Source organism: Galeopterus variegatus, unplaced genomic scaffold, assembly GCF_000696425.1.
Source record: "Galeopterus variegatus unplaced genomic scaffold, G_variegatus-3.0.2 Scaffold406, whole genome shotgun sequence".
NCBI lineage: Eukaryota > Metazoa > Chordata > Mammalia > Dermoptera > Cynocephalidae > Galeopterus > Galeopterus variegatus.
In genome coordinates, this window is record NW_007726517.1 from 215,569 (window position 1) to 237,817 (window position 22,249).

General features: G+C 38.5%; 1 protein-coding gene across 2 annotated transcripts in view; it reads right to left on the reverse strand.

Annotated features, from left to right (window-relative positions):
• Positions 1 to 1,338: 1,338 nt before the first annotated feature.
• Positions 1,339 to 22,249, reverse strand: part of PHEX (phosphate regulating endopeptidase homolog, X-linked) — a 216,318-nt gene continuing 195,407 nt past the window's right edge. The window contains exons 17-22 of one of the 2 annotated variants that reach the window (XM_008568394.1): positions 22,120 to 22,187; positions 19,802 to 19,932; positions 10,896 to 10,961; positions 9,767 to 9,871; positions 4,083 to 4,159; positions 1,339 to 1,592 (exon numbers count right to left, since the gene is read on the reverse strand). In XM_008568394.1, the coding sequence (XP_008566616.1) occupies positions 1,490 to 1,592; positions 4,083 to 4,159; positions 9,767 to 9,871; positions 10,896 to 10,961; positions 19,802 to 19,932; positions 22,120 to 22,187 (550 nt within the window). In that variant the 3' untranslated portion in view covers positions 1,339 to 1,489. The remainder of the gene's footprint in view (positions 1,593 to 4,082; positions 4,160 to 9,766; positions 9,872 to 10,895; positions 10,962 to 19,801; positions 19,933 to 22,119; positions 22,188 to 22,249) is intronic. The other variant, XM_008568395.1, reaches the window with a different exon arrangement.

The window sequence follows — 22,249 nt, forward strand, 5'->3', positions numbered from 1 at the left end:
TTATCCTACATGCACACACACTAATAAGGGACAGAGGAGTTCACTTAAAAGGATAATGATCTAAGGATCGAAAGCATAGTTCGGTACTGCTCTTTCTTAGACTCTAGAAGACTTGAAGAGTAAAAATCATCTTTCTTTGGACTATGCAGGGAATTTTAAATTGAATCAATATATTCCGAAATGTCTTCAATCAAGAACTTTTCAAAAAAGATTTTTTTAAAAAGAGAGGTAATATTAACTAGGCCGAAATGGAAGGGCACGTTGCTCCCTCCTCAATGTGGTTTTTGTTCCTTGGCACATACAGTCCTAATGGGGAATCAAAAAATCCTTTTCTCAATGCCTGCTATTTTCAGAACCAGAAGAATGCACACATAATGAGGGTAATGCAACAAACAGAAACTAGGCTAAAGAAAAGTATCCAGCAGATAATCACTGAGGTTCATACAGACTAGATAAAATTTTGGAGACTTCATCTCCTAGTTTCCCTGCTGTTGTGTGACTAGGAGTTTTTACTTCTTCTGGGACTTAAAGATCCTTTTGTTTCTATTTGATAAACTTAAATCCTTTACCTAGTAGCCTTTTCTGCCAGCTTTTTTCATGCTGACTTGAACAGGGCAATCAGCTGCATCAGATGCAAGCTGTCAGGCACGTTATCATTCCAACAGACTCCAAGGCGAAAGGCAAGAACTTCATCAAAAATTTAAAAATAGAGATTCAACTTATTTCGAATTTAACTACCTTAGAGTTAAGAAATGCTGTTCAATGACTGTCTATAAAAATCTAGCTCTGCATTGGACAGAGCAGCAAGACCTCCCAGGTATCTATGCACATGTCTTCATCATTAAGGTTTACAAGTTTAATAGACTGAACTTTTTTACGGATACATTTTACTTAGCACCCCTGCAAAGCTATAGATTGAAACAGTATGTACCACTTAGCTGTGGCTGACACACTAAAATGGACAATAGCAATAATTCAGCAGACAGTGCTTTAACAAAAGTAGCCTAGGGATTTATCTTTGTTGATTTCGTTTTCTAAAGAAACATACTTGGTTCATTTCTTGTATTCCATTTTTTAAGCCCTACATTTTTTCTTTTGAGTTTGAGTTCTTTATTTAGAAACTGGAAAGAAAATCTAAATTTGTCTGCATTTACTTCATTGTTGTTGTTGTTGTTGGGGTACATGGGAAGTAGTAAAAGGTGTCAGAGACTTTTTCCTTGTTTGTTTTCAGTACCCAAGAGGGTCAAATTCAACTACAGGTAACAAAAGTGAGCATCGGGTTTAAGGCTGAATAATCTTTGGTTAAGCCTTATAACTTTGATCAGATACTATTTAGATCCAAGCAGATTGCCTACCCAAATAATGAAAACGCATTAAAAACAAAAGTCCTTGGGGTAATCTAGGCCTAAAGCAGTGGGTGATGCATGCTCAGTGCAGCCTCAGCTGGCACCATGCAGCTCTCTCAGGATGGCATAAACCAGCGGCCCAGCTACCAGAGTCGGCAGGAGTCCATGCCTCTGTTCATCGTGGAATTGGGTGGACAGTTAAAAGCTTTCTGGAATTCTTCAAAGTTACTAATTGCACCATTCACCCTGAAAAAACATATGTCAAAGCACATGTTTAATTCTTATACATCAACAGGTTCTGGATAAAACTGTAGTAGTATATTGCTAGAACGGATGCTGACATTCATTTAATCTGTTTACAGGGGAAACAACTAAAGCCCAAAATGGTTAAGTAAATTTCCAAAGAAATTAACAGAGCCGAGACTAGAACCAACATCTCCTGAATGCCAGGAAAATGTTCCCATTACTCTTCCAACAGTCTTCAAATTCCTATAAAACTGATATCATCCCCAATACTTCGTTTTTCTAACTTTTTTAAAGTTTAACTTTTTATGGAAAGTATGACTGACACAGTGCACGAATTTTAAACGTAGAACTCATCAGTTTTGTCGTGTGTATATGCCCATGTTACTACCACGCAGACCAAGATATAGGATATTTCCAGCACCCAGAAGGCCCCCTCACGTCCCCTACCAATAATACCTCCGAAGATAACTACTATTCTGACCTCTGTTGGCATAGTTTTGCCTGTTTTTGAACTTCACATGAATGTAATCCACAACATGTACTCTCTAGTCTGACTCGCTTCACTCAATATAATGTCTGCAAGACATCATCCATGTTTTTGCATTTCCGACTATTTTTAAAGAATTTGTTCAATCTATAAAAACACTTTGCCTAAATTCCTATTAGGTTTGGAGGCTCATATTTACTTAGAATTTAGTTAATGCACCAATCAATTAATGAATGATATATAATTGTTACGGATAAATAATTTTTCACTGGAGTTAGCTCCAAAAGGTGTTCTTGCAAGTACCTGACGGCAGTAAAACTGCGGATTCCTACTCATCGTTTTGACTGTAACTGCCTTTTGGAAGTGGTATTTCCATTGTGTGATTTCCCCTGAACTCAAAATCTATAGTTACCACAGACATCAGTAACAAGCCAGGCAAAAGAAAAATTCCCCCTTTCTCTATTTCTTACTCAACTCCATGTTCAAAGGGTTGACTAGAGACTCAGCATTCTCAGTTACTGACTATTTCTTCCCTAATGATTTTGTTACCTACAGGCATTTGAATGGACGTAATGGCCTGTATCCAGAAAATCTTCATAACCTCTTGAGTTTTAGTTGTGATATATGAGTAGGGATGCATATTTCATGGTGTGATTCACCCTAGGCAAGTGTTAAAGATAGAATATAGCTGATAATTAGTAAGCATACTCTGTAAATTGTCTGCTAAAATCCAACATTACAAGCAACTAGTTAGTAAAAGGAAATTAGTTTCTCAAAACTTATCTGTTGAGTAATTAATCTACTGTGTGGTTTCATCTGCACCTTTTGTCAGTGGGAACACATTCTGGTCCATTACAGACTGTCAGCCTTCATGACAGTTTAGCCCAGTGGGGAAGAATTTCCAACACAGTGATTAGATTTTTATGCTAGTGGGTAATTTATAGTCAATTTCTGAAGCATTTCTAAGGCAAGTTCTTCGGAATAAGACTTTAAAATATAGAAGTTTTAGATGACTTTCCTGCAATATGCTAATAGATCCACTTAAACATTAAATATAAAGATATCCAGATACAATATGTCCTAAGAAAAGAATAAATAAACATAAATTATTACGGTTTATTGGATTTCTCATTATACTTATATATCCCTTGCTATAGAAAATTTCTCTCAAATTATAGAACCTCGTACAGGGAAAATAATAATAACCTTAGTTCTATTTTCACTTAATATTTTATACATTCTGACAATTAAATAAGATTGTAATTCATAATCCCTTTCCCCTCATGTATAAGCAATTGTTTCAAAACATAATTCAAACTGAAAGTCAAAATGTAGAGTCTCTGACTCTAGATATGAATTATAATTGCTAACTATCACCATATATCCTCCTTTGTGTTCAGAGCAATTCAGGAAGTGGGCATTCATTCATGCGTGTTTGCTGATGGTGTGAAAGAACAAGAGGTATTAAACAGGATCTTCTTTAACACAAAATAAACCAGAGCTCTAGGTGTTTTAAGGCAGAGTACATCAGATCTCATCCTTTCCTAAGACATAAAAGACTGTTTTTTGTTCCAGACGAAAAAAGTAGGTGGTTGGATAAATCAAATATTCTGATTTACTGAGCACCTATACTGCTCATGGAACCTGTGGATTGCTGCCTTTCAAAAACTAGAAGATAATAAATAAGATTGAATATGAAAGCTACGGTTTGGAGTCTTGTATAATCTCAGGGATCTCCTGATGAGGTGCTAGACTAGAGGTGGGAACAAGTGCCCACCAGCAGAAATTTAGTAGAGAGAATGCTGACTAAACCAGCTTACTACTAATGAAATAAAAGATGTGTACTTTCTGTCTGGCCAGATTTGTCTGCACAATGGAGATCACACAATTCACAATACAGACTTTTGTTCAGATCACCTATCTAGTAAAGCCCTGGGATGACTTGGTGGGGGAAGTGGGGAGTCACCCAGTTAAAAACTTGTGTTACCCATTTGCCCATTTACCTAAACTGAGGGGGGCTGTGAGCACCAATTTGGACTTGCTCTCGGGCAGCTTCTGGTCTGTAGGAATTGCACCTCACCTAGAAGAGAAAAGCATCCCAATGAATACACTTCCATCCCAATTACATGTTTTCTACTGTCTGAACTGTTCCAAATTATACTGAAGAATAATTTTAGAATCAATGGATGACAGATTTTTGGTAGATAAGATAAAATCTTCATCAGTAGTAACATCTATTATTCTAATCCCCAGAGAAGAAGGTTTTATCAATATGAATAATTCCACAATTTGACTAAATTAGGAAGATTTCCAGACAAATGCTTTAAATCAAGAGAACTGTATATGTGCCCAGGAATTAACCAACATATTCATTCAATTAATTTAAATGTTTGAAATAACCCTTATCAAATTTAACCATACTCATTGGAATCAATTAAATGAATCAGCCAACCATTGTTGAGTATGGTCATGAGAAGTTAGTATTTCGCCCCCCACCCCGAGTGCCTTGTTTGCCAGTCCCCCTAGTCCTGGCCTGGGACAGGAGTACACTTCTCCATCTCCTTTGAAGTTAGGCATGGCTGTATGACTTGCTCTGGCCAATGAAATGCAAGCAGAAGTGATGTATGTCACTTCCTGGCAGAAACTTTTAAAACCTGATGGAAGTTTTAAAAGCTTTAAGAACGATTTAAGATTTACATTAAGGGGCAGTGTACATTTCCTCATATTTCTTTCCCACACCTGTGGTGACCACAGAAGCACATGTTGAAATAAAGACTCCAAAACCCAGGTCCTTGCAGTACAGGCAGAGCCCCACTGCTGACCCATGTTGGACATGGAGCATGAACAAGAAATAAACTTTCATTGTGTGCTTCTTTCTGTAGCATAACCTATTTAATCCTGACCTGAAGTATGTCTTGAAGTATGAATAGAACTAGGACACATGAATATGGGGAGAAACACTCTAAGTGCAGGGGAAAATAGGAGCAAAGACATGTTTAAGTAGGGGAAAAAAATCAAGACACTCAGATCAGCTGGAATATGTGGTATATAAAAGGCAGCAGTGGGCGACCAGGGGAGAAAGAGGATGGGGCCAGATTTCTGAGGTCCTGAAAAACAGGCCAAAGTATTTAAACTATATTTAAACATTGTTCTTGAGCAGGAAAATGATAAAATCCATATTTTTAAAAGATTTATCTGGCAAGGGTATAGATAAAGGAGGAGAAAAGTAGAGACTAGTTAGAAGATTATTTATAGGTGCCAGGAAGTTTTTCATTGAATGTTTACTAAATAAGCAGAAATGGAATGGAAAGAAGTAGAAGGATGACAAGAATATCTGAGAAAAATATTGACAGGTCACAGCAACTACAGGGATTTAGGAAGCAGGAAAAGTGATATGATGCTATTGCATGTGATGAAGACAAACCATCAGTCATTGCCATTGTAAATATGACTTTGAGGATGTTTTTGTAATGTTATTCCTTAATTTCCTCAGAAGCTTGCTAATGTGAAGTTGCTTCTGACATTCAAATTTACCTAATTTCTTCTTGTGTTCTTTCTTCTCATACTCTTACATTATTATATAGTATTTTCTTTGCTTCATACATCATTTAAGAGACTTCTGAAAACACATTATGGTTGTTATTGTTTTCCTAGTACCTACCCAGGAGGGAAAATAACTTAACTCCCTATAAGGAGACTTACTCTAATGTGCAAAAGATTGAAAATCTCCTCATTCTGCCAGTGGGAAAAGCTCCAAGATATATTTCTCATTAGTGATATAAAATAGCTTTCTACTTTCCCCCTAAATCTCTTTAGCTTAAAATAAATCAGATATGGTTTGGTATTATATTTAGAGACATTTCAAAATTATGACTGTAACATCACTATAAATTAGCTTATTTCATCTACAAAGAGATAGCGTGGACTAGGAGGTATACTTTGTCCTTGAGAGCAGCGGTCAGCAAACTTCCGTAAGAGACAGATAGTATACATTTTAGGCTTTGAAGACCATAAGGTCTCTGTTTCAACTACTCAGCTCTGCCACTATAGCACAAACCAGCCCACAGACAATGAATAAATGAAAGAGTATGGCCGTTTTCCAATAAAACATTTGTACGAATACAGGCAGCAGGCCATATTTGGCCCTAGCTTGCCAACCCCAACTCTAGAAAGTTCTAACTATTTTTTGTGTGTTTATTTCAATTATCTGACCCAGTACTGACCCAAAAAGAAGTCTTACTTTAACTGTGTTAGTCTTATCCTTTTTAGCAATTGATCTAAAAATATCAAGTGTCTTCAATATAACCACTATCTTTGCTGGGTGCTATGGAGATACATAAGAAGCATAAGGATCCATAAGATTAGCTGTGGAGATAAAACTAAAAGTCTTAAACATTTTGGGAGCAATTAAGTACTTCATGGTAATGAAGGTAAGTATAAAAGGAATTGGAGATAAAGGAAAATAATGAGACTGGAGTCCTTGGGGAAGAACATGTGGAAAATGTGCAGAAGGTGGAACTCAACCTGGATCCCTAGGAGGAAGGTGGGATTAAATAATCAATATTCTTCCTAGGAAGAATGGGAAGGGGGTTACTTTATAGAAGGAGAATCAGACGCAAAGCCAACCGGCGACAACCATCAAGCTGCTGCAGGAAGCACCCTGGGCTCCTGAGCTGGGGCAGTGGAGGGGCCAAGAACCTCAGCCATGCCCCCCTCAACATCTGCATCCAGCCCAGCGATGATCACCAAATTGCTGCTGGAAACCCCCTGTCTCCCCTGCCTGAATGAGGGGGTACCATGGGCCTCAACCAAGCCCCCGCTCCTTCCGACTCCTCCCACCCTATTTCCCTCCTCCTTCCCCTCTCCCCGCCCCCACAACTGCTCCACAACATCTTAGAATGTAAAAAAATATTAATAAATAAATAAATTTTTTTTTAAAATGCAGCAAAGCCACAGAGAGAGTAACAGGCATGACATCATGGGGTGGAAGTGAGGATACCTGCCTGGCTAAGGTTTAGTTTTTCTCATCCAATGGAGCTGTGAGAAATTAAAGTGGGTTGGGTAAAGTTGAACCATACTGAGAACTTTGAAAGCCAGATCAAGGTGTGTGGCCTCAGTGTGTTAAGCATTGGGAGACACTGTACTTTCAGAAGGCCAGTAAGGAAATAAAAGTGGTATTTCAGTGACATGTAAACAGTGCTGAAAGATGCTGAAGTCAAGAAAATATGCCATAAAGCTGCTGGAATAATCCAGAGTAGAAGGTATCAAGGTTTAGCCTAAGATGATGAGATAGCATAATTGGGATGTTCTGGGCTAAATGTTTGTGTCCCCAAAATTCATCTGTTGAAACCTTAATCCCAATGTGATAGTATTAGGAGGAAGGGTCTTTAAGAGGTAATTAGGTCATTAGGGTAGAGCCATCAGGAATGGGATTAGTGCCCTCATAAGAAGAGGCCAGAGAACAAGCTAGCTCCTTCTGCCACGTGAAGACACAGCGAGAAGTTGGTAGTCTGCAACCCAGAAGAGGGTCCTCACCAGAACCCAACACTGCTGGCACCTTGATCTTGGATTTCCAGCCTCCAGAACTGTGAGAAATAAACTTCTGTTGTTTATAAGCCACCCAGTCATAGTACTTTGTTACAGCAGCCTGAACGGCCTAAAACACTGCTATGGTGCGCCGCTTGGGAAGCGCGGTGGCGCTCCCTCTGAGGGTTCGGATCCCACATACAGACCGGTTCCCGCTCACTGGCTGAGCGAGGCACGGGAGCAGCACCAAGGGTTGCGATCCCGTTGCCAGTCCTGGTCCGGTACGGGGGCGACACTGAGGGTTGCGATCCGTTGCCGGACACGGAAAAGGACAAAAAGGAAAAAAAAAAAAAAGAATGAAATGTCTAGCTTTGGGGACACTTGTCATGAATGAGGATAGATAAATCAAATAAGACCTAAGGATCCAAGCTTTCAACAAGAAAGACCCAAAGACTGGGAGTTTATTGATAGAAATAGGAAAACTCAAAAGAAAAGTCATTTTGTTGATGACTACAGTTTTGTTGATATCAGGTTGATAAATGATAGTTTATTTAGTGTTGTCATGTCAGCTTCAAGAATAAAAGACCACAGACAGGTGAGAATCCTTTATCTAGAGTCAACTGAAGAAGACTTGGGAATGAATGAGCTTACTGAGAAGCAAATGCCAAGACACAGGAACAACAGGTTGGACTGGTGAAAACTTTTGTCTAGCTTTGAGCATGTACACACACATTTGCCCACTGTGAAGCCATACTGATGGAGTTTGGATGTGTTGTCCCCTCCAAAACTCATGTGGAAATTTGATCTCCAATGTAATGAGTGAGTTCTTGCTCGATTAGTTCCCGTGAGAGCTTGTTGCTTCTGGCACCTTCTCTCTCCCTCTCATTTCCTCTCTCTTGCTTCCTGTCGCCATGTGATCTGCTTGTACCTGCCAGCTGCCTGCCACTTTCTGCCATGAGTGGAAGCAGCCTGAGGCCCGTGCCAGATGCAGCTGTCCTAGAATCATACGCCAAATAAATCTCTTTTCCTTATGAATTACCCAGTCTCAGGTATTTCTGTTATAGCAACACAAAATGGACTAAAACACATGCATTATAACTTTTATTGATGGAGCCAGCCCCATGGCTCACTCGGGAGAGTGCAGCACTGGTAGCACTGAGGCTGCGGGTTCGGATCCTATATAGAGATGGCTGGTTCGCTCACTGGCTGAGTGTGGTGCGGACGACACCGTGCCAAGGAATGCGATCCCTTTACAAGTCAAAAAAAAAAAAAAGAACTTTTATTGACCCATCCCTTAATTCCTTGAAAATGTTGCCTATGTGGTCGTGACATACACCAGCACAATAACTAATGACACAGAATTGGAACTTGCCTCATTAGCCAGAGACTCCAACTCAGAATTGTGTCATATTTAGTTCACACCTTCCTTTCAATTTCTGCTTCAAGAACATATTAAACTCACAAAAGAGTGACATGACTTTCCTTGCCTTTCTTGTTTTTTCAGCCCTAGTAGTTTTTGCATATCCATTTGACAGTTGGGGACATAGCCCTGAGGGTCCCCCACAGGTTGAGAGGGGTGGGATAAAAGCAGCAAATGAAGCAAAGGAGGAGAAATGAAGAAAAGGGAAGGGCCATGAAAGCCAAAGAAGGAGTTACTAGAAATGGTTACAAATAGTATCTAATACATTCAGAAGTCAAGATACTGTGGGCCGGCCCGGTGGCGCACTGGAGAGTGCACCGCTTGGGAGCGCGGAGGCCCTCCCGCCGAGGGTTCGGATCCCATGTGGAGACCGGTTCCCGCTCACTGGCTGAGCGCAGTGCGGGCGCGACACCGAGGGTTGCAATCCCGTTGCCGGTCAGTAAAAAAGACAAAAAGGAAAAAAAAAAAAAGAAGTCAAGACACTGTATATGGAAGAACTATCCAGTGAGTTACCATAGGACTGGTAAACCACTTGATAAAAAAATATCAACAAACCTTGATTCAATCAGTTAATTGATTATGTCTCATAGAAGGTAAAAATTTATCCTGAAAATCATCAGCAAGATAAAATTTTGGCTAAAATTAAAGTCGTACCATCAAACTTTTGTTCCAAACCTTTGATGTGGGAGCAAGTTAAAGGCTCACACTTTACCCTTGATGCCTCTTCCTCGGTCTACTCACATGAGCATAACTCAGAAAGAAGAGCTGGTTGTTGGTGAATGTGATGCCTGGTAGGAGAGGCTCCTCAACTCCCTGCCTTCTGTCATTTATCCATTTCCTGTAAGCCTAGTGAGAGAAGCAGAATAGATGAGCCTCTGCAATGATTGCTTTTCTCTTTTCTCATCCAGCACAGAGATATTAAATAATTAAATATATATTCCTACCACATGCAAAACACATCATGTCAAGTTTTCCTCTAAAAAAGCAAACACCCGGAAATGTAAATCTATGTTCTATTGCTTAACACTAAGGCAGATGCATCTGCAAAAAGGCCTTACACTTAAAAGATACCAAAGTAGCTGGGCCAAAGTATTCAAATGTTAAATAACTCTTTTTAGAAAGCTGTTCTTTCTATTCCTACCAGAGGACAAACAAATCTAACACAATGGCAGGGCCCCTATGGCAATAAATCTTGGGGTCAACATATCCCAATTTTTTTTTATTTTGCCAAGTAAGAGGGGAAACTGTCATCTTCTATCACCATCATTTTATAAAATAAAGTATAAACTAACTGGAATATAGGAAGGCTATAACCTCAGACTAACAGCCTGGTCTTTAAATTGAATGCATTTTAGCTTTATGAAAATCTTTCCATATTATCCTTATGTTTCTTGTTTAACCATGGCCCAGGGGATGATGAAAATGTTATGATGGACTCTTACCTGGCTCAGTATATGAGAACCACTAGCCTCTGGCCATCATTTAGAAGTTTGGTGTTTTAAGAGAAAAATTATAAGAAGGGCGACAGAGAGAACTATACTAAAGGAAAATTCATATCAACCTAGCCCCAAGGAGATTTCTGTAGCATGCTTTGATATGATTATAAACGTATTTTCTGAAAGCTATCTTTTAAATACATAATTCTTAATAACAAATATTATTCTTTAGGGTGACTATACACTACAAAAAGAGAAAAGAAAGAAATGCAGCTCTATTTATATAATAGAGTCAATGGGGAAATACAATTCTACTAGCAGAAATTCCATAATATCTAACCCTCAAGAACATGTCTGTGGTATAAATTCAAGTACACCCATATGGTGTTTTACACCTTAATTTTTAAATCCCCAGTGAAAGTTACAGTGCATACCCTAAATGCTTCCCGAAGACCTCCATTATCAGCAATATTTTCTCCCAGGGTCCTCTTCCCCTTCACCTAACAAAAAGAAAATAGAAAAAAAGTGTGTTTCATAGTCAACTATCATTCAACGAGAGGCATAAATATTATAGCAAGAAAAAGTGTCATATTTTAAAGAGAAAATTACATTCAGTATATCAGAGGTAGTTATCATATATTGTAAGATGGCAAACTAAACCCAGCAAGGTGTTCCTGAATATAACAATTTCTCTTTATTTAACTATACATTTCGTTCTCACTTCTTTGTTCTCACCAATTTAGCCAGCTCCAATAAAGTGTTAACAATATTCTGAGTGAGTCTGGCTTAATAGGAAAAAACAGAAATGTCAATACACAGATTACTTTCTCTGATTAACTCACATAATTTGAGTATTCTTCTCATTCTGCCTGTTTCCAAAAATTTACCATCCTAAAGGGCCATGAAAAATGATTACATTGTATAATGTTGAATACACTAATTATCCTGATTTGAGCATTACATATTACACACAGGTATTGATATCCAACAGTGCACCCCACAGATATGTACAATCAACTATGTTTCAATTTTTTAAAAAAGAATTTTGTATAAGTTGGAAAAAAATTTACCATCCACACAGGAACAAGATTTCAAAACCAACCATCATCATTTTATCTTCAGCAATTTCCATGAAAAATTAAAAGGGGGGCAGTTCTCCTGGAGAACAAAAATCAAATAGAAGTAGTGCAGACCACAAGGTCAAGGTTTACAATATGTATGACAACCAGCCAAGCATGGTAAAGAAATTCTTCCCAACATTTAAAGATTGTTTTGCAAAACCTTCCATGAGCTAGGATGAAAATGTTCTAACTCAAAACAGCTCCCAAACCAAATCTAACCTGCTGCTCGTTCTTATACAGGCTGCAAGGTAAGACTGGATTTTACATTTTTCAATGATTTGGGGAAAAATCAAAAGAAGAGTAATATTTTTGTGGCATGTGAAAATTATAGGAAATTCAAATTTCAGTGTTCATAAATCAAGTTTTATTGGAACACAACCATGCTCATTCATACACATCTTGTTTGTGGTTGCTTTCTTGCTACAGTGACAGAGTTGAGTAGTTGCGACAGAGACTGTACACCCCACAAAGCCTAAATTATTTCCTATCTGATCCTTTACAGAGAACTTTGCCAAACCCTGTATTGTAGGCAGAATAATGGCCTCCCCAAGATGTCTACATCCTAATCCCTGGAACCAGTGCATATGTCACCTTACATAGCAAAGGGGACTTTAAAGATATAATTAAGTTGAGATTAAGATGTGATTAATCTTGAGATGGGGACATTATCCTGATTATCCAGGTGGGCCCAATGTAATTACAAGGGTCCTTATAAGAGGAAAATGAGGCAGGAGAGTGAGTGTCAGAGCGATGCAACATGAGAAGACTCCATCGGCCACTGCTGGCTTTGAAGAAGGAAGGGACCATAAGCCAGGGAATGCAGACAGCCTCTAAAAGCCAGAAAAGGCAAGGAAACAGATTCTCTCCTAGAGCCTCTAGAAAGTAATGCAGCCCTGCTGACACCTTGATTTTAGGCCACTGAGACCTGCATCAGACCTCTGACATACAAAACTGTGTAAACAAATCTTTGAAAAACATTGTTCACCGTAATCACCTAGGACCCTCCTAGCTTCAGTCACCAAAAGTTACCATTTCTGATTTACATACTTGTACAGTCTTTCTTTTACTGCAGTCCTATGAGGTAAGTGCTATTATCGCCATCCTTGTTTAACAAATAAGGATCTAAAGCTCAGAATATGTAGCAATTATTATTGGTACCCCGTCCCCATCCACTTTTCTACCAGGACTATATTCCCGTTCTTGCAACTGCTAACAGCTCAAGAAAACTAACCTCAGCTTAGGGAATTTCTTCACCTGGAGATTGCTGGGAGGTCATATACTACCTTGCAGTAACTGACTGATGTGCAGGTAGAACAGCCTAGCCCCTTGCCCCTGGGCTGAACAATTTCTGTGGTGCAAGTTATGCTCCAGAACCCTCTGTGGAATCAGGGTGAGGCTAAACTTCTCCTCAAACCAACATGTTTTCCTCACTATCTTTTTAGGATTCTCCTGAAATCACTTTCTCAATAAATCACTGACCTAAGAAACCCCATCTTGGGCTCTGCTTCTAGTGAACCCAACCTCAGACAGAGTGATTAAGTAAACTGCTTACATTTCATAGGGATTCAAAAACCCTGTCTCTGTCTCCAGTGTCTTTGCTCCATTATATGCTAACTTCTCAAGTCTCAACTCTCCTGGCCCTTGATGCTTATGTTTATATACACTTATGCTTGAATTTAATCTCCTTCATTTGTACACTAAGCTCTATATCTATTTTTTGTTATTTTTTTTTACAATTACACAATGGAAATATTTTTTGTGGCCCTTTCACTAATTTCTCCCTAATCCCCCTCCCCCTTTCCCACCTCTGGTGGCCTCAGTTCCATTCTCTCCTATTGAAAGTTCAAGGAATTTCTGTGATTGTTGTATCTTCCTTTCTTTTTTGTTTTTGTTTTTGTTTTTTCAGCTCCCACTTATGAGTGAGCACATGCTGTATGTCTCTTTCAGTACCTGGCTTATTTCACTTAACATAATTTTCTCTAAGTTCATCCATGTTGCTGCAAATGTCAGAATTTCATTCCTTTTTAAGGCAGAGTAGTATCCCATAGTGAATATATACCACATTTTCCTTATGCAGTCATCTGTCAATGGACATTTAGGTTGGTTCCAACTCTTAGCTATTGTAAGTAGAGCTGTGATAAACATGGGAGTGTAGGTTTCTCTTTGACATGATGATTTCCATTCCTTTGGGTATATACCCAGAAGTGGGATTGCTGGATTATATGGCATTTCTATCTGTAGTTGTTTGAGGAACATCCATACTGTTTTCCATAGTGGTTACACTAATTTACAGTCCCACCAACAGTGTAGGAGGGTTCTACCTTCTCTGCATCCTCACCAGCATTTCTTATTGTCTCTTTGATAATGACCAGTCTAACTGGCATCTTGATGTGGTTTTGATTTGCGTTTCCATGATGCTAAGTGATGTTGAGCATTTTTTCATGTGTCTATTGGTCGTTTGTATATCTTCCTTTGAGAAACGCCTATTCAGCTCCTCTGCTCATTTTTTAATCAGGTTACTTGGGGGGTTTTTTTACCATTAAGTTGTTTCAGTTCCCTGCATATTCTGGATATTAATCCCTTGTTGCAAGCATAGTTTGCAAATATTTTCTCCCATTCTGTAGGTTGTCTTTTGACTCTGTTAACTGTTTTTCTGTCTGTGCAGAAGCTTTTTAGTTTGCTATAATCCCATTTGTTTATTTTTCTTTTGTTGCCTGTGCTGTTGTGGTCTTATTCATAAAGTCTTTGCTGAGTCCTACTTCCTGAAATGTTTCCACTATGTTTTCTTTTAGTAGTTTTATAGTTTCAGGTCTTATATGTAAGTCTTTAATCTGTTTTGAGTTGATTTTGGTATATGGTAAGAGGTACAGGTCTAGTTTCATTCTTCTACATATGGATGCCCAGTTTTCCCAGCACCACTCACCAAAGAGGCAATCCTTTTCCCAATGTATGTTCCTGTTGTCCTTGTCAAATATCAGTTGGGTGTAAGTATGTGGGTTGATTTCTGGGTTCTCTATTCTGTTCCATCAGCCTGAGTGACTGGTTTTATGCCAGTACCATGCTGTTTTGATTATTATAGCTTTGTAGTATAATTTGAAGCCAGGTAGTGTAATGTTTCTGGCTTTATTTTTTTGTTCAGGACTACTTTGGCTATTCAGGGTCTTCTGTTGTTCCACATGAATGTTAGTATTGTTTTTCTATTTCTGTGAAGAATGTCATTGGTATTTTGATGGGGATTGCGTTGAATCTGTAGATTACTTTGGGTAGTTTTCACATTTTCACATTTGGGTAGTTTTACATTTTCACACATCCTCGTTCAGTCTTGGTAGTTTGTGTATGTCCAAAAATGTATCCATTTCCTCCAGGTTTTCAAATTTGTTAGTGTATAGTTGGTTATAATAGTCTCTAATGATTCTTTGTATTTCTGTAGTATTGGCTGTAATTTCTTTATCATTTCTGATTTTTGATATTTGGGTCTTCTCTCTCCTTCTGTTAGTTAGCGTAGCTACTGGCCTGTCTATTTTGCTTATCTTCTCAAAAAACCAACTTTTTGTTTCATTGATCTTTTCTATCTTTGGGGGGTCTCATTTCATTTAGTTCTGCTCTGATCTTAATTATTTCTTTCCATCTACTAATTTTGGGATTGGATTGTTCTTGTTTTTCTAGTTCTTTGAGGTATAGCATTAAATTGTTTATTTGAAATCTTTCTATTCTTTTGATGTAAGCATTTACTGCAATAAACTTCCCTCTTAGTACTGCTTTTGCAGTATCCCACTGGTTTTGGTATGATGTGTCTTTATTTCTGTTAGTTTCAAGAAATTTTTTAATTTCCTGTCTAATTTTTTCTAGGACCCATAGGTCGTTCAGGAGCCTGTTGTCTAATTTCCACGTATTTGTATAGTTTCCTGGGTTTTGCTTGTTATTGATTTCTGGTTTTAATCCATTGTGGTCTGAAAAGAAACTTGAAAAGATTTCAATTTTTTAAAATTTGTTGAGACTCGAGTTGTGACCTAACATATGGTCTATCCTGAAGAATGTTCCCTGTGCTGATGAGAAAAATGTATATTCTGTAGTTGTCAGATATAATGTTCTGTAGATCTGCCAGGTCCTGTTGGGGGCTGCCCATGGTTCCTTCCTAGAACCCTGTGCACAATCCTGCCTTCAGCTGGGTGGTGGGGGCTGCCCACAGCTCCTAAGCTCTATATCTAAATTAGGCTCCTCACACTCTGCACAGCCTCAGGAGATCACATGGCCCTAGGTTTGGCCTCTCAGGACTAGACAGCTGCTGACAGTCTGCTTCTGTGGTGCCCCAGCTGAGTTTCCCCCATTTCACCACAAAGAAAGATTCAGGCACAGAGTACCGGCCACCACAAATGAAGCCAGAAAAATAAAGCATGGCCCTTTATGTCCACAAAGGAAGCCACCAACTCCCCTGTGGGAATGAGACTGAAGCTGTTTTCTGATGGTTGAGTGGATTTATGCTGAGACAGTCATGCCCTTTCTATCATCCTTGTGATGAAGGTACCCATTTGCCAGAATTAAGTTTCAATATCTGACACTTTGGCCAAAATGCATGCTGAAAAATAGTCCACCCATATGTCACCCAGGTATAAAATGATCTTAAAATAAGAACCAGAGGATGATATGGGGGAAAGAGTGTAGACTCTTGAGTCATTCATATCTAAACTCTAATCTAGACTCTACCATGGGTTTAATCTCTTTGAACCTCAGTTTCCTCATATGTAAAATATGTGCACCTGGTAATATGTCCACCTCTCAGGACCAGTATGAGGATTACATTTGTTTCAGTTAAGTGAAAAGTCTAACTCCCATACCTGCACATAATAATTGCCAGGAAATATGAATTCCCTTCCTCCAAGAAAACTGCTCTTCTATTGTTTTGCTGTTGTTGTTGTTGTTGTTGTTGTTGTGTGTGTTTTCAGCCCCAAAGTCTTTGGCTTTGTTTTTTCCTGAGATGGGATACCTATGAGTATGTCACAAAAGATCAGGAATATTAACTCCCTTTTATTGAGCACTTACTATGTGTCAGGCATTGTTCTGGTGCTTCATGTTACTTCACTTATTTAATTCTTACAATAAACTAATGAGTTCAGAAATATTTACCCGTTTCACAGTTGAAGACACTGAGTTTCAATAATGTTAAGTAATTTACCCAAGTTCATAAAACTAGTAATTCATTGAACCAGGATGTGGACCCAACTCTCTCGAACCCCTTCACTATGCTTTTCTTGAAGCAACATATACTCTAGATGAATTTTTACACTGTGAAAACCCCTGAATTGAATACAGATATGCAGAAGCACCCATTTTAGGTCTTCTCATGTCACGATTGTACATATTAAGAAATATATAAGCAGGAAAATGGCCTTCCAGGGCACTGAATAAAGGAGCTGGAGAAACCATTCAAGGAAACTGACTCTGGTTTCTCTGCCTGGATGAACAGTGGTCTCACTTGTGCTTAGCATGGTTTAAGAACTAGAAGAACCAAGTCAGTGCTTGTAAACATTCCCTTTAAAAGAAGCTCATAGATTTTAATAGAAGCACATAAATTCATCTGGAATGGTGAAATAAACCCCAAGTATCATAGACTAGAGGTATAGCAAGGATTTGGGTGTTTTCCCAAACCCAGTAAGATATCAGGACAGAGTACATGTTTGATTAAGTGACCAAGAGAACCTGGGAAAACTACATAAGATATACTGATCTACTCCAGTTCTGTTGGGCCACCTTGCTTCTCTCAGGCTCTGTGCCCTTGACTAGACGAATTGGGAGCATACATTGTATGCATGTGTGTTTTAGAGGAAGGTCTTCCTGCAAATCCATAACGTATCAATTATTTTTCCTTATTGGTATCTTATTGCCAAATACAATGAGCAAAATCTGTGTCTTATAATTATGAAAGCAGCGACAGGAAATGCAAGGGAAAAGTGTAAGAAAATAATTAATAATGGGGAAAGGCCATAAAAACTAACCTGATCAAACCATCAAAATAAGAAAAAGGAAGAAGAAAAAACATTGTACAGTAGATAAACTATATATAGAAAACTATAAAGCCTTATTTAAAAACCTAAAACAAGAACCAAGCAGATTGAAAGACACACCATGTTCTTGGACAAGACTATATCATAAAAATGTCAATTCCATGCATTTAATGTGATTTAAATTAGAATCCAAATAGGATTTTCTTTCAGGGGGATAAAATGAGTAAAATGATCTTGGAGAGTATACAGAAGTATAAATGCCTGATAATAGCCAAGTACATAAAAGAAGAACAAAGGAGAATTTGTGTTGCAGATAGAACAATCCATAAAGCCACAGTAATAGGGTGTTAGTATAGAAATCAACAACTAGATCAGCAGAACATAGTATATGATCTACAAATGTATCTCGGTGTATGTAAGATTCTAATTTTTGACAAACATTCAACTAAAGGAGAAAAAAATCTTTTAATAAATGATGCCGGGCCGAGCCCGTGGCGCACTCGGGAGAGTGCAGCACTGGGAGCGCAGCAGCGCTTCCGCCACGGGTTCGGATCCTATTATAGGGACGACAGGTACGCTCACAGCGCTCACTGGCTGAGCGCAGTGCGGCCGGTCTCAAAAAAGACAAAAAATAAAATAAAATAAAATAAATGATGATGTATCGATTGGCTATCCTTTTTGGAAGAAAATAAAAGTAAACTCTTGCATTAAACTCCACAGAAAAATAAATTTCATATGCATAAAGATTTAAGTATAAAATAACAAAACAATAAAAACCTTCCCAGAAAAGCTAGGAGACTCCATACATGATACGGGTGTTGGGGACATCTTCGTAGCCAAGAATGGAAATGCAGAAACTATTTTTTAAGAGACAGAGGTACCTTGGACTATAGAAAAATGTTTTAACTTTGTATGTCAAGAAATACTATATACAAAGTCTAATGGATGAGTAATATAATTGAGGAAAAATACATATAATGTAAATGATAGACAAAATTGTAACATCTATACTATTTCTAAAGTGTCTTATAAATTGACAAGAAAGTAAAAACTCAATAGATAAATGCTCTTTCTTTCATATATCACTGGTGTAAATATGAAATGCTATAACTTCTTGGTGACAGTATAAATCTATCCTATAGGGAAAAAAGATTGTACATAATAAGGGTATTCACTGCAGCAGCATTTATAATTGGAAAGTGTAACCCCTCAACAAGAGGTTAGTTGACTAAGTTATAGGACATTCACACCAGGAACTCTTAGGCAGCCATTGAAAACAATGAACTAAAGTTGTGTGTGTATGTACGTATCTTTACATGAACCTGGGAAAAGGTGTGTCAGTGTTATTAAGATCAATTACAAGTAGGGAAGGTAAGAGTGATGAAAGGGAATGGGGAAGGAGATGGAGGCGAAGGCAGAAAAGGAAAGAAACAATTTCACACACACAAAAAGCATGTATAAAATTTCATTTGTGCCTTTATAGAAAATTATATATGTATATATAACAGAAAATAAACATTTAAAAAGTATATTTCTTTCATTCAAACTTTTCTAACAAAAACCCTTAACCAATTCTCAGACCCATTAGTTCAAATTAGTGAGGTTTTATTTCAATGAATAAACCCTAAGCAGTAGTTTGAAAGGAAAGTTTTAAAAATACGGGGTGTAGGAGATTTATAAGAATGTTATTGTTGGGCCGGCCCAGTGGCGCACTGGAGAGTGCACTGCTTGGGAGCACGGCGGCGTTCCCGCTGAGGGTTCGGATCCCATGTGGAGACCGGTTCTAACTCACTGGCTGAGCGCGGTGCGGGCGCAACGCTGAGGGTTGCAATCCCGTTACCAGTCAGTAAAAAAGACAAAAAGGAAAAAAAAAAAAAGAATGTTATTGTTTATCATGCTACTGGATTTACTACATTAATCTGAATCTAGGAAAACAAACTAGTGTTATACCCATGACTCTCAAACTTTAGCCTGTATCAGAATCACCTGAGAGCTTATAAAAAGAAAGACTGCCAGCCTATCAGTCCCCACCCCCAGAGATTCTGATTCAGCAAGTCTGGGGTAGGACTCAAGAATGTGCACTTTTAACAACTTCCTAGGGAAAGCAGATGCTGTTGATCTCAGAAGCACTTTAAGAATCAATGATCTAAAGCAAGCTAATGTCCAAATGAGAAAATATGACCCACAAGCTGCCCCCTTAACCACAGTTGTACTCACATTTAAGCCAGCTTTCCTCCAATAATAGTTGCTATACTGATTAACCATGCACTTGGTTTTTTCTTTAAACTTTTCTTCTGAGTCAATAGACCACCAAGGATCCAGGTTCCCATTTTTATCATATTTTCTACCTAGCAAAAAGGAAAGTTAAAAGACATTTGTGTTATTAATGGAAACTAAATTCTTCATCTTTCCTTTCCCTCACCTCGACAAGCCTTAGAAATCAGTCACAGCAGCAGGGAACACTCTTTCTGAGAGCAGCTCCTGCATTCTCTCCAATGTCACAGGTTAATGGTGAAAAGGAGGACTGAGGAAGTTCTTTCCTTCCAAGGAACAAAGAGCATTTTAAAAGTGAATTACATCAATTTATCGCATGCACCAGCCTTATCCAACCTTGGATTCTGTGTTTTCATCTGATCTAACCCAAAATGTTCTCGGGATTATGAAATGAAATGGTTTTATTCAGAAAGCCCATGGAGGGAATCAGGGCATCACTACCAGTGAAATTCCAAACAATCTATAGGAATAACCCCAGTGAGTCATCCACGCTGTGCGATCACAGACCCTGACTCAGCCCTCTAAGTTGCCAGGAGCCGACAGACACATAAAACCTCTGTTATGAATCATTCCACAGCTATCAGTGTGGATGGAAGACCCATCTGTCCTGCTCAGACAAGGAAGGTTGCTCTAAAAAGAGAATTTGGAACAAGAATGGAAATCTCCAAAACATAATGGGAAAAAAGATTAGTTATACATGCTTTCTTGCTATACACCCACTCTTCATTTTCTCTACAGCCTTTAAAAACAAAAGTTTGGGTGCATCTAGATAATCTCCCATATTCAAGGTAACGATTGAAATCAGAGGCATGGCTTAAACTTAATTATGCAGAGTACTCTTCATTGAGCTTACAAGAAAGTCCTCTAGGCAAAGGCAAAGGCATTAATTGGAACAACCCAAAGTTCCTCAGGAAGGCTGCATGCCACTGCCACCACTCCTTTGGATAGTGTGGAGTCACTGTCCTCTACCCACTAACCAACCAATCATCAGATAGTTACTGGGCACATACTTATATGTTCAATGTACTGTTCTACGTGTTTGTTACAGAATGAAATTGCCATCGTTAGATTCTGTCCTTTGAGAGAGACTCCAGAAGGCCTCCAGAAGGTTCTGGAGGAGAATGGTACTTAAATTTCCTAGGAAGAAAGGCCAGGAACCAAGAGACTAACACTAGCTTTTGTTTCTTAGCTAAGACTCTCCTCTCAGATAAACCAAACATCCGAAAGCAGAAGGTCTAGCTCTGGGGAGTAAGATGACTACAAGGCAGATACATTGTAATAGGGAGAGGGAGACCAGGGGAGCAAAAGACCTAAGTGATTAAGGAAGGGCTGGTGAGAGTGCAGGAAGAACCATCCAGAAGAAGAGCAAAAAGGGTCTCTGGCCCTGGGGTAGGCACTTAGGAAAAGATGCTGGAAACACAACAGGCATGGAAGGAAGAGGTTCCCTTCTATACAACGTTGCCTTGGGCCAGCTGGGTCCTTGAGACTGCCTGTAAATCATTGTGTGGATATGAATGTGATAGTAATTTGCTGCTAACTCATAAGTTTCAGAGATTTCATGTGACTTTCCAACAATACTCCAAAGTTAAAGGAGAAGAGATTGCTGATTAAAAATGATGAAGACTCTCAAAGGTATTCATTTCTTTATGTTTATGCCATATTCTGCTCTTTCCTTTTGTTTAACGATCATCAGGATACACAGCATATTTTATATTATGCATTATTATGAAAGCATAGTTTTTTTTAAAATTATGAATATATGCCAGTATAAAGAAAAATAGAGATGACTCAGTGCATAATCCTTGAAATCGTGTAAAGGAACCAGTCAGCCAAGCTCCAGAGTGCTAGCTTGGTGAGTCCTAACTCAGTAGCAAGTATAATCATTGTCAGAGCAGAGCTCACACCTCCAGGGAGAACATCTCAAGATGGTGAATAAAGAAATGACAGAGAGAGAAGCTGTAAAGCAATTCCTGTAACTACTGTGGCAGCTAGAGCAATCCTGATCTAAATGCAAAGCTAATTTCATTGAAATTACAAGGTCTTTTTTTCATTCCTCTCCTATCACCAATGGGAACAATCATTTATTTATTGCAAGTTATCACAGCAAGACATGGGGAAAAGTTTTCAATCAGTAATCATATTGCTTTGGATAATCTTCAAGCTATGATGATGCTGCTATGCAAAGATAATCACAACAATTAACATCCATATAGTAAACATTACTATAAAACCAGCAGCTTATAAAATGAACCAGTACTTACCATTATTATCAAATCCATGTGTAAATTCATGTCCGACAATTACTCCTATAGCACCATAACTAAGAGATCTATGGCATAAATACATAATTTGGAGAAAATTACAAGCATGAATCTCAGAGCATGATTCTTT